This window comes from Oncorhynchus masou, chromosome 14, assembly GCF_036934945.1.
Source record: "Oncorhynchus masou masou isolate Uvic2021 chromosome 14, UVic_Omas_1.1, whole genome shotgun sequence".
NCBI lineage: Eukaryota > Metazoa > Chordata > Actinopteri > Salmoniformes > Salmonidae > Oncorhynchus > Oncorhynchus masou.
In genome coordinates, this window is record NC_088225.1 from 9,211,134 (window position 1) to 9,229,587 (window position 18,454).

Here is an 18,454-nt window from a genome sequence, read left to right on the forward strand (position 1 = left end):
ATCAGAGCGATGGGGAGGGTCGATCAGTAAGTAGGTCGGTGACAGAAAGAACTACAAGTCCCTAACACCATGTAGTTTGACGTATCACACATCAGATGGCTTTTGGCTAGAAACTTGTGTTTATTTTCTTTAGCGGACAGTTATCCTTGGTTATATCGTTATTCTTGACAGGTACACAGTTGGATATATATAAGTGGCTGTGTAATATCGAAGAAAGTCTAAAACGTGTTACAAAACGGTCCCTTGGACGATAAATACACTAGCGTAGGGGCTAGTAACGTTAGTAGTTAACCAAGTCTGTAGCTAATTAGCTAGCTAGCAACAACAAGGGAAGATGGGGTCGATTCTTAGCCGGAGAATCGCTGGCGTTGAGGATATTGATATCCAGGCGAATTCTGCGTACAGATTTCCACCGAAATCGGGTAAATATAGCTATTAATTTGGATTGTAACGCTAAAACTCGAACTATAGCTAACGTCAGTTAAACTGACATCATCAGTTCCCAACATTATAGGCCTAACGTTACACGTGAACGCTGTAAATGGGTAATTGGTTGATATTCAGTCGTGGTGAGATGTTTATTTGATGAGGCAGAGATGAGTTGTACATCAGTGTCCTGATATTGTCCTGATTAAAGATGGGCCTTCCATCCTGATTTTATCCTGATTCTAATCTCGTCACATACTTCTATTTTTTTTAAGGGAATTACTTTGCCAGCCATTTTTTCATGGGAGGGGAGAAATTTGACACTCCACATCCAGAGGGTTACCTATTTGGAGAAAACATGGATCTGAACTTCCTTGGAAATAGGCCTGTACAAGTAAGGACCTACAAGTTCGCTATACATTGGTAAAGATTCTTAGCTATGTTGTTAAGTTTTGCACCTTGCAAGCTGCAGACAGAGAAGTAACATGTACAGCCTATTAGGCATATTAGTTGAAGTGGAAGTTTAGGAGTAGTCCTTGATTCACATCCCCCATGTTATTGGTGAGGCTAAAGCATTTGAAGTGTATCTGCATTGGGCTGTTCTTTTCTTAGACTAGTTGTCATGTCTCACCTTTGCTTAGTTTCCGTATGTGACCCCGGCACCCCATGAGCCTGTGAAGACCCTGAGAAGTCTGGTCAATATCAGAAAGGACTCCCTGCGCTTGGTCAGGTGAGGAAAAACACCACCATATTCTACAGCGAGTAGTCTTCAGACTAACCTTACCTCGTTTATTTTTCTTAGTGGTTTTCATTGTCAAGTGATTCAGGTCAAGAATCCTGGCTGATTGAGCTTAGCTTAACATCTATTCACTGTACTTGTTTAGGCCTATGTTTCATTTGATATCGACATGCTTTCATAAGTGTGGTGCATGAGGGATTTGTTGTTGTTAACTTAATCATAGCTTCAGTATCAAAGTTATGTACTTTTGAAATTGGCCACTTGAAAAAGCTAGCTTACCATTGTTTTGTTTGTCTGCTTGACTACTAGGTACAAAGATGACACTGATGCTCCAGTAGAGGAAGGAGGGAAGCCAAAGGTTCTGTATGGTGTGGAGTTCACATTTGACGCTGATGCTCGTGTGGCTATCACCCTGTATTGCCAAGCTTTTGAGGAATTCACCAATGGGATGGCAATGTGTGTAAGAGTCTGATTCAGAAACCTTTTCATTTACATAATAGACTATGTTTAGCATCAATATGCTATTTCTAAGTCATTCACTAATTAGAAATACATATTTTCTTCCACTGTCTCTTGCTCTCTTGCTAACTAAATCAAATTCAGCATTTTACATTTCTCATTTGAAATTAAATCCATGCCTTTTCTCTGTTTCTGCAGTGAAATTGTTTTATTCACTTTAAAGACACATTGTATAAGAACATCTTATGATAGTGGCCAATATACAGCATAGAATGCTAGTCTCCAAAAAGCATACTGGGAGAGATACAATGGGTCCTTAGCAACCGCCTGTCTCCATGGATACGCATGTCATTTGAAGAGGGAATTAATATAATAGTTTATGCTGAGGTCATTATGTGAGTGGATGGATGTGTTTTTCTGCCTTTTTTTGCATGGTTTTTTTATTGAGCTTTTCCATTGACAAATTTAAGAGGGAAAATTCGGAAATGGATTTTAGTTAGGCCTAATGCTGTTTTTCATTATTTGTGGTCGAAGAAAGAGCTCTCAACAAGAGATCTGATAAAGAACATCTTATATTTCCGCTATACTAAATTAACGTTGATAGTTTTTGTATTGATAAGATATTGACATCACTGTTTCTGTCTTGTGTAGGTACAACCCAAAGGGCCCAGCCCTGGTTTCTGAGACTGTACACTATAAGAGGGGTGTGAGCCAACATTTCTCCCTACCTTCTTTCAAAATCGATTTCACCGACTGGAAGGAGGAGGATGTGAGTATATTTGGGCTGCAGCACTCAATCCTGTGGAGTGATGTCACCAGCTCACAGTTGATAAACTCATCTGTTGTCACCATTTATTTTATCTTTACAGCTGAACTTTGACCTGGACCGGGGTGTTTTCCCCATGGTGATCCAAGCTGTGGTGGATGAAGGGGATGGTAGGTGGTCCAAACGGTTGACGCTGATGTTAATGTAATGCGCTCCATATATCACCTCAAGACTGACTTAACAAACTTAGTTGGCAACTGTCTCTCCGCTCTACCACAATAGCAGGTGCTAGATTAGACACTGTATGCACAGAGTACAGTAATCCCTTATGAATTAGTGTTTGTCCTTTTCCAGATTGCTTGGGACATGCACATGTGCTGCTGGCAGCCTTTGAGAGAGTAAGTAACTCATTGTGTCGATTGAGTGGAAGAGGACAGTGTTTGAATTTGACTCAAATTTGCATCCCGCGTCTGATGTCATGAAGTTCTGTTTTCACACATTATGAAATATGTGAAGTAAACACCATTTATCCTTTCAAGCATGTGGATGGCAGTTTCTCCGTCAAGCCTCTGAAGCAGAAGCAAATTGTAAGTTTATCCAGGTTAATCCATGCCTTCTCTATTATATTAGTCGATTATTCAAAATACAAATGCCTGAATAACAAAAACATGTTAATTTACAACACATACATTTATGAGCATGTGTGCTTACGTCCTCTTTATTCTCTATGGGACATAAGGCTACAATGTGTTCCTCCCATCGTTCTCTGTCCTTGGCCACGTGTTACCATGTGTGCGCTCTGTTATAGGTGGATCGTGTGAGCTACCTGCTGCAGGAGATCTATGGAATTGAAAACAAAAACAACCAAGAGACCAAGGTTGTTCTAGAACTCACCAGGAACAACTTTTGTAGATGCATACAGTAGATTTATTTAACATGAAATTACAAAGGCTGTTGGAAAGCAACACATTTTTACATTATAGAGGTGTAACCACACCTGAATCTATCAGAAATGTCTCATTTTGCTGTAGGTTTTCAGACTGTTGGTTTGGGTAGTCTATTTTTTTCTACATGTTCATCACTCTTAACAACACTCTTGTTTTTTGGTTCTCTGCAGCCATCGGAGGATGAGAACAGTGACAACAGCAATGAGTGTGTTGTTTGTCTGTCAGACCTCCGAGACACCATCATTCTGCCCTGCAGACACCTGTGTCTCTGCAACTCCTGTGCTGACACCCTGCGTTACCAGGCCAACAACTGTCCTATCTGCAGACTGCGTAAGGAGCGACGCTAGTTTGTTTCCAATAGGCTTCCAACTGGGATTTCATGCCTTAGCTAACAGGAAATAGACTTGCCAGGCTGCCATGTTTCAGAGCTCAGCGAGAGAGACACCTAATGGACGTGGAGATGAATGCCCTGTGTAGACTGAGCTGATTTAAGGAAAATGCTGTAAAGTTGACATTTTAGTGAAGATGCAGTCCCATTTGATAGTGTGTAGTGTAATCAGTGTTTGGTCTGTCTCTCTCCCCAGCCTTCCGAGCCTTGCTGCAGATCAGAGCTGTGAGAAAGAAGCCTGGGCCGCTGTCCCCTGTGTCTTTCAGCCCTGTACTGGCTCAGACCATGGACCATGATGAGCACTCGGTACGGGGCACACGACCCAGGCATTTGTTGTTAATACATGACATAATTTGTGACAAGGATTGTTTCTTTTTATACTTGTATTTAACGAAACTCAACTCCATCACGATGCAGTTACAAAGCCTTTAATAAATGACTGTGAATGACTAGTGAAGATATGAGCAGTCTTTCTGCGTGTGCGTCTCTCCAGAGCTCAGACTCGGTTCCCCCAGGCTTTGAGCCCATCTCTCTGCTGGAGGCCCTGAACGGCCTGCACTCTGTGTCCCCCTCCATCCCCCCCGCCCCCCTCTACGATGATATTAACTTCTCTGGGAGCCTGGTAGGGGAGGGCCGGCCGCTGGGCTCCCCAGAACACTCCGGGGACGGGGGCCTGCAGAAGGGCAAGGTCAGCAAGTCACCTGACAGGTAATCCTGAGACACAAGGGTAGTAACAAGCTCAGTTCACTTTCTCCTCCATCTGAGATGGACCATCTCCCTGAAGTGTGCACTCGTACACTACACTCCACCTCATGGATTTAAAAGTAATGGACAGGTGTAAGAGAAGATGGTGGAACCTCCCTCCAGCAAATATTTAAACCAATCCAATGCTTTGAAATCTTTTGAGGTAGGGTGAATCAGTGCACACTTTAGGAAGAAGGGGGAGGAACTGAAGTGAGCTAAAGTCTCACAGTGCTGCTCTCTACAGTCCAGCTGCCTGCTACTGTAATTCTTCACACCATTACCATTTGATTTGAACTGTCTCTAACTTGGAGCATATGCCATTTTGAATGATTTAGTTTTAGTGTGGAGTTAATAGCCCTGACAGATTAACTGCCCTGGATGGATTTGCTTGTTGACATTGGGTTTGACTCTGGATTGATTGCTCATCATTTTGTGTAACAGCTTGGCCCAGGGTCAGAATAAAGAGTGTCCTTATGTTGTGGTGAGCTGCTGCTCGAGGTCATCTTCTGTATCCAGCACCATGCTACAAACTGATTATATGGCATGTACTTGGCAATCCATCCAGTTGACATTGTTGTGCCTTGCCAACCTGCAGAAAATAAATTTACTAGGACAACAGTACAGAGTGCAGTCTGTATATTATAAAGCTTCACGTCGGTTGTAAATGTTTTTTTGTTTGTTATCAATGTCACCTCATTGTAAGTGTTTCACCCCCGCAGCACCCTGAGGTCGCCCTCATCACCCATCCAGGAGGAGGATGAGGAGAAGCTGTCTGAGATGTCGGACGCCCAGCCTCACACACTGCTCTCCAGCAGCCCTGCTCCCACCGAGGCCACTGCAGCCGAGGATGTACCGGAGTCCATCTCCCCAGATGATGGTGAGTTCTGTCATGCTCTGAATGCACGTAGTTAACGGTCCAGTCTACATCAAGTTTGAGTAGGTGACCTCTCCAAATAATGACTTGAAATACCTACCAGGGTACATTGCAAACCAGTATAAGGACATTTAGGTCTTGTTGCATGTTGTGACCTTGTCTCTCCCTCCTGTCGTGGGTGGTACAGAGGACAGGCTGCACTCTGGAGGAGAGCGAGAGATCCTTCAGGACTACAGCAGTGAACACAGCAGCCTGACTAAAACAGAGAGTGACCCGCCAGGGGACCTGTCTCTGCCAGGTAAGCTAATAATAACACAAGGCCCAGGCCTGCGCGTATCTGTGCACAATTGTGTATGTTTGTGTGGATATTAAAGATATTCTCTGGTTCTTTTGTATACTTTTTAGCAAGTAGTTCTGAAAGTAGCGCCCACGAGCCAAAAGTGGCCCCAGAAAATTGCGTACTCTGTCACATATGTGCATCATGTCTCTCTCTGTCTACTGTGTGCGTGTTGCTAGCCATCACTCCCTTGGCAGGCTGAAGATCATTGGCTGAAACTTTAATTGCTCGGGGGCTGGCCCATGTGGGGGTAAATGTAGGGAAAATGGCGCTGCACAGCTTCCAGAAAACAGTCAAACTAGGGATTTCTTGGCTAGTTCTGCTCATAGATTATGTATGAACTACACATTAACACGCAAAAAATAGGAACCTTAAAAAATACTTACTAGTTGCCAAAGTACCAGAGCATGTCTTTAAGGCTCAAACCAATTGTTAACATACATTTTTGATTGCACGTATAATACCTTTTGGCTCCTTTTCTCTTTATTCTCCCAGGCTTTCAGTCCCCCAGCTTTGCATCTAACCTGTGTGCTGTTTGTTCTTCTCTGTTTCCTTATTCCCTGCCCTGTCCCTTTACCTGGCCTTGCTATGGCCAGCTCTAGGTCCTGATGCCTGCTCTATTGGTGTGGAGGAATAAATGTGGTATGTAGGACTTCTCTGTCCTGTCTTTACCTATCTGCTTTTCTGTCTCGTTGCTTCGGAGAAACCGATTCCTCGCTATCTGTCAGATTCAGGACAGTTGGTTAATAATCTGCTGCAGGTTGTAACTCTGTTTATCATGCAAATAGACAGCAAGTTTGTATTGATAAGTATGCAAATGTTTAGATTTATTTCACTGGAGTAAGAGCTCCTCTTGTTTAATTGGATCATGCTCCTTGTGTCCACAGGGTCATCAGAGAGCCTGAAGAGTCAGAGTACCAACTGCTCCAGCCAGCCCCTCCTGTGTCCCCCCAGTAGCCTTCACATGGAGGATGAGCAATTTGACCCCTAACCTCTGGACCCAACGGTTTTCCCTCTCTGGCTGAGTCCCAATTCACTTTGGTGGAAACTCCCTCCAGTCAATAATTACACCAATCCAATGCTTTTAAATCCATGACGGGGAGTGTGAAAGTGCACATTTAGTCTAAAGGATGAATAATTGGGACTTAGCCATGGTCTCCTCCCAAGCCCATCCCTCCCCCATGATCCAGTCCCCTTGGGTCTTGTAGAAGACCTCTCTCCTACTTTGGTCACCGATTCATGCCATAACAAGCATTGATTCAAAATGTGTTTGTGGTGGTCATTGCAAGGATTTACTAAAACCATACTATACCTTAATAAAAAACAACAAGTCCTTAATTAGATTGCTTTGCATACATACAGTTAGGAGTGTGTAATTGTTTATCCATTCTGGATGGGGTTGTGATGCAGTGGCGGACGTTGCATGATTCCAGTGGTTGAGTATGACTACCATCATATGGTAGTACTAGAAGCACACTCACTTTCAGTTTACTCTATTCAAATTACTGCTTGACACTAATTGTTTTAGAGAGCATTAATACCATTCATGTTGTATTCATCTAAACTAATAACTTTTTTTAACTGTTATTTCTTGGTGCTTGTATGATATGAAACGTTTTTGAAAGCAAACTTTGAAACATTTCAGTGGACATTTGACATGATCTAAACATGACATAATTGAATGGTGTCATTTTTTTTAAAGGTTTTGAGGATTCATTCATTTTACTTTGAAATGGTGAATTCCCCTGTCATAGCAAGTCAAATTGAGGCATTTCATTTCAAGTTGTCTTCAACGGTAAATATCTGCATTTGTTTGTTTTTTATACTGAATTATGTGATATCTTATATATTGTACCTGTACTAGAAAATTGTGTAGATTAATTTGCAAAATTGTATATTTGTGTATTATAGAAGAACATCTGGGGATTCAAATAAGGCGATTAGTAGTTACAGCTACATGCACAGTATCTCACATTTAGCTGATCGATTTTTAGTGACAGAGTCCAGCTTTACACCCGAACAGCTGAACACAAAGATAGATAGAGCCTGCAACAAGCCAATACGCGATGCTGACTGTATAGCACAAAGTGTGTTATTTGTAGACGTGGCATATTTCTGTAGCTATATTGTGGCTTGTCATCCTGGCATAGTCGTTGCCTTGCTCAAGTTCCATGACTTGCAGTGTCTGACTTCCCTGTAGATGTAGCACCATACATATAGATCTATGTGCCTTCAACTAAACAGATATGGCTGCTGCTTGTTGCATTTTTGGTGTTCTTGTGATGAAACTGTTTCAGGATATACAGCTGTATGAGCACGTAGTCTAGGAGGTTTTTATTCCCATTGGCTGATATACAGAGCTGTAAAAGTATGACATTTCTTTGCATTCTCAATGGTTCGTTAAATATTTTTAAAGAAACCTAATTGTTATTAAAACCAACTGTTCAGCAATTACAATTATGTTAAATCCATATATTGATACATTTAATCTAAAAATTAACTACATTATGAGTAGACTTGGTTGTTATATGGTCTGTATTGTATGTGTTCTAAAAAAATTCCCAGGGGGAATAAACTAAATGCTTCTCAACCATTTTACTTATGCAACATCTTGAGACATTGCATCTTAAACATTAGGTTATCTTTTGCTTGTGAGTTTTGTTGTAGAGGGGTGTAAAACTATCCAATCTGTTTCGGATTAACACTGTTCATGTCATGTGTCATTGATTAATGATGAGTCATGTTAACTTTGATGATACACTTGTGCCTTGTTCTTGTTTCTCACAATTATTGACCTGGTATCCAGGACAACACCACATTTAGTGATTCATAACTCTATCAATATCTGTCTGTCCCTGTGTACAGATGTAGGATCTTCATTTGATCAATATTCTGTTACTGAGAATTTTCCTTCACAGCAGGAAATGCCAATTTGTAGTGTATTCAAGGTTTAAAAAGGCTTCTAAAGTTTGTCATTTCTATTTTAAAATATCAGACTAGATTTGCACTAACTAAAAATGTATCAACCCCTACAGAAATGTCCCATTCATTATAATCCACATAATTAAAATGTCCTGTTGCTGCAGGATTATTTTCCTGCTGTAGCAAACTTGCTCAAATTAAGATCCTACATGTGTAGCCTATAGCCGCATGTGAATAACAATTAAATAAATGTAATGTTGAACACTTCTGGTTTTAACTGCATGTCTCATGCTTGACCTGTGATGACCATTTAGGGTGAATTCGGAAAAAAGTGGGACACTTTGCATTTCCATCTTCTGTAACCTCTTTCGACATCTATTCAACATATTAGCCCAACACTTGACACATTTCTGAAATCCTACAGATGTTTCGTAATCACACAAAAAAAAACGACTGTTGATTTCATATTCACAGGAGGCATGACCATATTTTCAGTTCGCATTTGGTCGACTTTGACACCATTATTATAGTCCTAATTGTACTTCAATGACGATTCAATTTTGTGTGATTAGGAAACATTTGAGGATTTCAGAAATGTATCATGTTGGGCCGATATGTTTTATAGGTGTCTGAAGACGTTACAGAAGACGAAAACGCAAAGTGTCCTGCTTTCTGAATGACAGAAATAACAGTAATAATAAACAGGATATAGTACTACAAGAACCAGAGCCTAACCTAAATACAGGTGGTCCCTAATGTAAACTGGTTCTCTCTCCTCCATTAGAAAAGTCCACTTCATTCTGTGCTACTTTAGCTAGCTATGGTTGGTAAAGCCGGACAACAAACATGACAATTTCAAAATTGAAAGATAATATTGGCAACTTTATGTATTTTGATGTACCAGTACATAGTATTCACATTTACGTCAACATTCGGCACAGTGCATTATGTAGGACTGTTTTATAACCTAAACAACAAAACAGAGAAGCCATGTCACTGATTTTACCGTGTGCTTCCCGGGGTGAGCTTCCTGTTTGCTTTCTCTGCCCCTCCATGATGTCACCAATTAAGTGATTTAATTTAGCTTTTAGTAACAATAGTTTAAATGTTCTTTTGTCAGACCAAGAAATAAAGGAATCAGGATTAATCTGTCCCAGTTTATATCTTGTCCCACTCTTTCCCAAATTCACCCTATGCATAGTCCTACAAGTTGAAATGAAATGTGTATATATTATATATACAGTACCAGTCAAAAGTTTGGACACACCTACTCATTCAAGGGATTTTATTATTTTCTACATAGCAGAATAATAGTGAGAGATCAAGACTATGAAATTACACATATGGAATAATGTAGTAACCAAAAAAGTGTTAAACAATTCTAAATAGATTTTAGATTCTTCAAAGTTAGCCACCCTTTGCCTTGATGACAGCTTTGCACACTTGTGGCATTCTCTCAACCAGCTTCACCAGGAATGCTTTTCCAACAATCTTGAAGGAGTTCCCACATATGCTGAGCACTTGTTGGCTGCTTTTCCGTCATTCTGCGCTCCAACTCATCCCATACCATCTCAATTGGATTGAGGTCGGGTGATTGTGGAGGCCAGGTCATCTAATGCAGCACTCCATCACTCTCCTTCTTGGTCAAAATAGCCCTTACACCGCCTGGAGGTGTGTTGAGTCATTGTGCTGTTGAAAAACAAATGTTAGTCCCACTAAGTGAAACCAGATGTGGTGGCGTATCACTGCAGAACGCTGTGGGTTATCCATGCTGGTGAAGTGTGCCTTGAATTCTAAATAAAGCACAGACAGTGTCACCAGCAAAGCACCATCACACCTCCTCCATGCTTCATGGTGGGAACCACACATGCGAAGATCATGCGTCCACCTACTCCGCGATCTGACAAAGACTTGACGGTTGGAACCAAAAATCTCACATTTCGACTCATGAGACCAAAGGACAGATTTCCACCAGTCTAATGTCCATGGCTCGTGTTTCTTGGTCCAAGCAAGTCTCTTCTTCTTAATGGTGTGCTTTAGTTGAGGCTTATTTGCACTTTGCAGCAATTAAACCACAAAGGCCTGATTCACGCAGTCTCCTCTGAACAGTTGATGTTGAGATGTGTCTGTTACTTGAACTCTGTGAAGCAGCAGGTAGCCTAGTGGTTAGAGTGTTGGGCCAGTAACTGAAAGGTTGATGGATTGAATACCTGAGCTGACAAGGTAACAATCTGTTGCTCTCCCCCTGAACAAGGCAGTTAACCCCTGTAGGCTGTCATTGTAAATAAGAATTTGTTATTTACTGACTTGCCTAGTTAAATTTAAAAAGCATTTATTTGGGCTGCAATTTCTAAGGCTGGTAACTCTAATGAACTTATCCTCTGCAGCAGTGGTAACTCTGGGTCTTCCATTTCTGTGGCGGTCCTCATTAGAGCCAGTTTCATCATAGCGCTCGATGGTTTTTGCGACTGCACTTGAAGAAACTTTGAAAGTTCTTGACATTTTCTGCATGGACTGGCTTTCATGTCTGAGAGTAATGATGGACTGTCGTTTCTCTTTGCTTATTTTAGCTGTTCTTGCCTTAATATGGACTTGGTCTTTTACCAAATAGGGCTATATTCTATATACCAACCCTACCTTGTCACAACACAACTGATTAGCTCAAACGCATTTAAAAAGGAAAGAAATTCCACAAATTAACTTTTAAGAAGGCACACTTGTTAATTGAAATGCATTCCAGGTGACTACCTGTCACGCCCTGACCTTAGTATTCTTTGTTTTCTTTATTATTTTGGTTAGGTCAGGGTGTGACGAGGGTGATATATATGTTTTGTCCTGTCTAGAGTTTTTGTATGTATATGGGGTTGTTTCTAGTCTAGATGTTTTATGTCTATGGTTGCCTAGATTGGTTCTCAATCAGAGGCAGCTGTTTATCGTTGTCTCTGATTGGGGACTATATTTAGGTAGCCGTATTCCTTGGGTATTTTGTGGGTTATTGTCCATGTATTAGTTGCCCGTGTCAGCACCGGTGTTTATAGCATCATGGTTGTGTTGTTAGTTTAAGTGTTCTTCCTTTAATAAGAGGAATGTCACGCTGCGCCTTGGTCTCCTCGTTACAACGAACGTGACACTACCTCATGAAGCTGGTTGAGAGAATACCAAGCATGTGCAAAGTTGTCATCAAGGCAAAGGGTGGCTACTTTGAAGAATCTCGAATATAAAATATATTTTATATATTTTTTAAACTTTTTTGGTTGCTACATGATTCCACATGTTTTATTTCTTAGTTTTGATGTCTTCACTATTATTCTACAATGTAGAAACTAGTAAGAATAAAGAAAAACCCATGAATGAGTAGGTGTGTCCAAACTTTTGACTGGTACTGTATATACAAAAGTATCTGAACAACCCTTCAAATTAGTGGATTTGGCTATTTCAGCCATACTCCTTGCTGACAGGTGTATAAAATCGAGCACACAGCCATGCAATCTCTATACAAAACATTGGCAATAGAAGTGCCATATTGATGAGCTCAGTGACTTTCAACGTGGCACCATCATAAGATTCCATCTTTCCAACAAGTCAGTTAGTCAAATTTCTGCCCTGCTATAGCTGCCCTGGTCAACTGTAGGTGCTGTTATTGCGAAGTGGAAACATCTAGGAGCTCAGCAGCGAAGTGGTAGGCCACACAAGCTCACAGAACAGGAATGCCAAATGCTGAAGCGTGTAGCCCGTAAAAATCATCTGTCCAAGGTTGCAACACTCACTACCGAGTTCCAAACGGCCTCTGGAAGCAACATCAGCACAAGAACTGTTTGTCCCGAGCAGCCGCACACAAGCCTAAGATCATCATGCGCAATGCCAAGCATTGGCTGGAGTGGTGTAAAGCTCGTCACCATTGGACTCTGGAGCAGTGGAAACGCGTTCTCTGGAGTGATGAATCACTCTTCATCATCTGGTAGTCTGACACATGAATCTGGGTTTGGCGGATGCAAGGAGAATGCTACCTGCCCCAATGCATAGTGCCAACTGTAAAGTTTGGTGGAAGAGGAATAATGGTCTAGGGCTGTTTTCATGGTTTGGGCTAGGCCACTTAGTTCCAGTGAAGGTAAATATTAATGATACCGCATACAATGATATTCTAGACAATTCTGTGCTTCCAACGTTGTGGCAACAGTTTGCGGAATGCCCTTTTCTGTTTCAGAATGACAATCCCCTGTCCACAAAGCGAGGTTGATACAGAAATAGTTTGTTGAGATCGGTGTGGAAGAACTTGACTGACCTGCACAGAGCCCTGACTAAAAACCCATCGAACACCTTTGGGATGAATTGGAACACCTACTGCAAGCCAGGCCTAATCTCCTAATATCAGTGTCCGACCTCACTAATGCTCTTGTGGCTGAATGGAATCAAGTCCCGGCAGCAATGTTCCAACATCTAGTGGAAAGCATTCCCAGAAGAGTGGAGGCTGTTATATCAGCAAAGGGTGACCAACTCCATAGTAATGCCCATGATTTTGGAATGAGATGTTTGACGAGCAGGTGTTCACATACTTTAGGTCATGTAGTGTATGTATGACTAAAACCATATAGAGACAATAATGGACCTACAATACCTTCATACAGTTTCTTGACTGTGTCCAACTCGTTAATAATAATCTAAATTAAAGATAGACAGTCAGGGAGTATATACAATTCAAAAAATGATGGAGAGAGAACTATTTTAGTCCAATTTCTGATGGCGAGGAAATATAAGACATTTTAGTGCGTCTTCCGGACATCGTCGAAGACCGAGTGCGCGAATGCGATCCGCGGGGCAAAATGAGTTTGACACCCTGAGTTAGAAAGACAGAGTTTGTGAGCCTGTGTCCCAGACTCTAAGGACCAGAGAAAGAGTAACTGTGATGGAGTTTTCTACAATGATCATATTCATTTTAACGGAATCATAGTTTCCCTGTCAGCTGGGTATACCTACGGATTAAAAAACGGATACAGCAAATTCGAGAACCTAACATCGACAATAACCAGTAGATGTCGCTAATATATCATGTCAAAGCCAGAATTACCCAATTTCATCCCAGAGAGAGTATGCTCGCAGTTTCAACTACACACATTGCCATTAATTGTAACATGTATGTCTTCAATGTCTATAAAACGAGGAATTAATCAAAAGTCAATTCAAATATCGACCATGTGTAGTTAAAGTCACATCACAGTTGTAAAAAACAAAATACTCCAAAATGTGGCTGTTTTACAATTAACTAAGGATGTATTCATTATCTACAATTATTCAGGATATATTTGAAATATTATGTATCATTAACTGTCTAATAGCCTACAGAAGACCCTTAGTAACAAAACTGCACTTCAGTTTTTAAATCAAAACTCATTCTTCTTACAATTCATGAATGCACAACGTATTCATGACAGTCGGAAGCCACTTTGTTTCTGATTAATTAGGTAAAACATATTACATATAATATTCTGTGTAATTACATTCTGTTTGTTTTCGCTGATTTAACACATTTTCCCTGTATATGCACGCATGCAGCGAGCCGTAGAAACAAAGGCGAAACCTGAAAACCACGGAGCCAATCAGCGACCTGCTATTTGTTTAGGGCTATTAAAACTCAAGGCGGTCTTTTCTGTCTGTCCCTCAGTATGTTCTGATCTGCCCCTCGCCGTTGTGGGATTATTATCACACATCGACAGGATCTGAACGAATGTGGAAACATAAAGGCTGCTTTTGCAAATGAAGTCTTGGCTTTACATGTTTAGATAGCAGTTTCTCTCCAAGCCATCTGTACAGACATCGCAATAACGTGTAAGAGGTTTGGGTACCATATGAGAACAGTGGAGCTGATCATTCAAGCTGTACTGCGGAGTACACCAAGACCAAGGTAAATGTACTGCTTTTGCTAATACTTCTTTATGAATGAATGGCCACTGTTCTTTTATTTTTATGAGATTATAATGCAGTTGAGTGAGATCACACCAATATTTTGTGGGAATTTATTAACAGGGACACTTTACAATGCCAGTACTACGAAGTCAGGAGATTGCCACCAGATTCAAGGAGAAATGGATGAAGCTTCACCCAGAAGACCAAGACAATGTGAATGGTGCAGTGCACCTGGATGACAGTCTCACCAGCCTCCAATGGCTCCAGGACTTCACCATAGTCAGTGTCAGTCTAGAAAGCCTACCGGGCTCCACTTGCCAGCCGTACCAGCTGCCTCAGCCCAGCCACCTGCACCCTCAGGGCTCCGACTCCCCCTCCAGTCCACCTGCTGGGGACACTGCAGCCTCCGGCATGCCTCAGAGTGCAGGCAGCCCCATCACCTCCAGTGCCTCAGCCAACAGGACTAGTTACTACTCACTTCAACCGACAGTGACCAACAACCACCACCAGATCACTGTGCCAGCCAAGTCCCTGGAGGAGGTAGACTTCAATACCAACCACGAGGTGAAGCCTCCCTACTCCTACGCCACACTGATCTGCATGGCCATGCAGGCCGGCAAGAAGAACAAGATCACACTGTCTGCTATCTATAACTGGATCACAGAGAACTTCTGCTACTACAGATACGCTGAGACCAGCTGGCAGGTTAGTGACTCAGTCTGTCTTCTACATTATTGATCGAACCTGAGAGAGGTACACAACACAGGGGGAGAGAGATGGGTGGGTGATTGCATGCAACTAATCCCTCAGAGATACAGTATTTATTTTGATGTTGTATGGAAAATATGTTCTAGGCCTATCATGATTATATATGTTTATCATTGATGTCATCGTGGGTTATTTAATGTTTGATTTTTGGGGGGGGGAAATAAGTAGAAGGTGCTCAACAAACGTGAGTAGAGATGCAACCTAAAAATGGGAAGACATCATTGGACAAAAAAAGACGCAACGCTCGCTCACCATTCAAAATGGGTAGTTTTATTAGACAAGTTAAATGATTGACTTTGTTTGATTTTCTTGGCATCTCTGTGATGGGGACTGTATGATTCAGGAGTACACTGAACTTAAATTTTCATTACCTTGTCCTGACGATGCACATTTGACATGTTATAACCAATGATTTATATATACATCATTAGTTATAACATTATGACGATCCAGCAACTAATGACAGATAATCTTTAATAAGACTGCTGTCAGTTAGCTCATCTTTTCATGAACTACATTCTATTCTCTCCTCAGAACTCTATCCGTCATAACCTGTCACTCAACAAGTGCTTCATGAAGGTTCCCAGGCAGAAGAATGAACCAGGAAAAGGGGGATTCTGGCAGATTGACCCTCAGTACGCAGACATGTTTGTCAATGGAGTCTTCAAGCGCAAGCGGATGTCAGCCATCCATTTCAACACCCAGAGACACAACAAAACCCAAGGATCATCCCGTAACCGAAAAACCCAGGAGTACCACCAGCATTTCCCCCCGGCCCACTACACAGTGTCCCACAGAGGAGCAGGTGCTGGGAACAGATGCAAACTTGGTGGCACAAAGTGGGAGACAGTCCATAAGTCACCACGGTTGACACCGGATCTCATGGAACCAGAGGCACTAAAGGGTGAACTAGACTGGGCCATGGTGTTTGACGATGTTCTGAATGGGAGCAGCAATAACTTTGAGGATCTAGACATTAACTTAGCTCTGAACTCCCTGGGCTGTAAGGTGGAGCTCTCCCAGCAGGATCAAGGCCGGGCCTGGCACCTGGGGAGGTGGTGCAGCGGAGGGGCTGACCGGGACCACCAGCAGGCCTGCAGGTACATGGAGGTGACCACCATGGGCTGCTACAGCATGGAGGAGATCCAGCAACACCTCAACCTGACTGGGCTGCAGCAGCCGCTCCCTTTGGCGGTCCACCCACAGCACTTTGAGGAGCCGACACTGTTTCCTGATGAGCAGCAGAGGCACCCCTGGGAGGAGCTGAAAGAGGAGGTGCAGGAAGTGCCTATCACCCTGGACCATAGTCTCAGCTTCTGTGAAGGCTTCTTCACTGAGATGCAGCCATGGGGGACGGCAGAGTCTTATATGTGACACCCTCACCCAGCACCAGCCCCAATACTGAACAAGCAGTCCAGCAGGAGGCCAGAGGACCAATAGACTACTGTTTTGCTACATTAGCATTATGGATTTATCCGGAGAAACATCTAAGTCACATTTACTGTGTTTTTTAATGTGCATTTTCTATTTGTTTTGTGATTGTTTGCATCTATGAAACAAACATGCTGTTTTTCTTGTAGTATTGAATGTCTGTTATAGAACAAAACAAATCTATCCTAATTAGCAACCACTTCGTTTTACATGAAGGGTTTTATTCCAAAAAATCTTTACACTACTTGTCAAAAGTTTTAGAACACCTACTCATTCAAGGGTTTTTCTTTATTTTTTACTATTTTCTACATTTTAGAATAATAGTGAAGACATCAAAACTATGAAATAACACATATGGAATCGTGTAGTAACCAAAAAAGTGTTAAACAAATCAAAATATATTTTATATTCTTCAAATAGCCACCTTTTGCCTTGATAACAGATTTGCACAGTCTTGGCATTCTTTCAACCAGCTTCTTGTGGTAGTCGCCTGAAATGCATTTCAATTAACAGGTGTGCCTTCGTAAAAGTTAATTTGTGAAATTTCTTTCCTTCTTAATGCGTTTGAGCCAATCAGCTGTGTTGTGACAAGGTAGGGGTGGTATACAGAAGATTGCCCTATTTGGTAAAAGATCAAGTCCATATTATGGCAAGAACAGCTCAAATAAGCGAAGAGAAACGACAGTCCATCATTAATTCAAGACATGAAGATCAGTCAATCTGGAAAATGTCAAGAACTTTGAAAGTTTCTTCAAGTGCAGTCGCAAAAACCATCAAGCGCTATGATGAAACTGGCTCGCATGAAGACCGCCACAGGAATGGAAAGCCCAGAGTTACCTCTGCTGCAGAGGATAAGTTCATTAGAGTTACCAGCCTCAGAAATTGCAGCCCAGATAAATGCTTCACTGAGTTTAAGTAACAGACACATCTCAAAATCAACTGTTCAGAGGAGACTGTGTGAATCAGGCCTTCATGCACAAATTGCTGCAAAGAAACCACTACTAAAGTACACCAATAAGAAGAAGAGATTTGCTTCGGCCAAGAAACATGAGCAATGGACATTAGACCGGTGGCAATTTGATATTTTACACACACATGAAGGATAAGAAATCATTTCTGATGAAAAAACAAATGTGAAAAATGTGTGTATATAGTGTTTTGGAACTCTTCACATATTTATATAATATAATTTCATAATCAGTATTTTGTGGGCAATCAGATCAGACATAATGCAAGACAGAGTTGTGCCATGACAGTTTGCTGGCTGTCTAGCATGCTACATTATACTCTGAAAGTCTTCAACTGTAAAACTTTATGATGATTTTTTATATTCTTTCCATTAGTAGATATTCTAAAAAGGCTCAGGATTACCTAACATTAGTATAGCCATGGTTGTAAGGGTATGTTATGTAAAGGATGTTTTATGTATGATTCAAGTAATACAGTTAAAATATGAAAATACTGAATCACTTTTTCTGCATAGATGGTCATCTCTTTGGCAGTAAGTTTATCTAAATGTACATGTGATGAATGGGGTGATGAATTATTGAATTATTCATTAAAAGGCTGTAAATAATGCATTAATTAAATAAATCTAGTGGACTTAAAAATACATTATTTCATGATGTAGTTTATATGATCTTCCTAAAGATAGGAAAAAGATGGAACAGAGTAAATAGGTGTTAACTTCTGGAATACACACTGGCTGGAATAGGTTTTAACCAATCAGCATTCAGGATCAGGCCCACCCGT

General features: G+C 41.4%; 2 protein-coding genes across 3 annotated transcripts; both read left to right on the forward strand.

Annotated features, from left to right (window-relative positions):
* Positions 1–80: 80 nt before the first annotated feature.
* Positions 81–8,866, forward strand: LOC135554122 (probable E3 ubiquitin-protein ligase MGRN1). Of its 2 annotated transcripts, XM_064986194.1 has the most exons (16): positions 81–422; positions 702–820; positions 1,068–1,156; positions 1,475–1,621; positions 2,276–2,393; positions 2,494–2,560; positions 2,745–2,788; positions 2,930–2,977; positions 3,199–3,267; positions 3,508–3,667; positions 3,922–4,031; positions 4,219–4,433; positions 5,189–5,346; positions 5,531–5,641; positions 6,277–6,322; positions 6,568–6,656. In XM_064986194.1, exons 1-15 carry the CDS (start codon positions 335–337, stop codon positions 6,315–6,317), a joined length of 1,584 nt encoding a protein of 527 aa, XP_064842266.1. In that variant the 5' UTR covers positions 81–334; the 3' UTR covers positions 6,318–6,322; positions 6,568–6,656. The 2 variants fall into 2 exon arrangements, with proteins under 2 accessions (XP_064842266.1, XP_064842265.1); XM_064986193.1 differs by lacking the exon at positions 6,277–6,322 and having other exon boundaries at positions 6,568–8,866.
* Positions 8,867–14,057: 5,191 nt separating this feature from the next.
* On the forward strand, positions 14,058–16,970 carry LOC135553703 (forkhead box protein J1-B-like). The gene is made up of 3 exons (XM_064985656.1): positions 14,058–14,501; positions 14,624–15,208; positions 15,806–16,970. The coding sequence occupies exons 2-3, from the start codon at positions 14,636–14,638 to the stop codon at positions 16,643–16,645; spliced, it is 1,413 nt and encodes a 470-aa protein (XP_064841728.1). The 5' UTR covers positions 14,058–14,501; positions 14,624–14,635; the 3' UTR covers positions 16,646–16,970.
* The last annotated feature ends 1,484 nt before the right edge of the window (positions 16,971–18,454 follow it).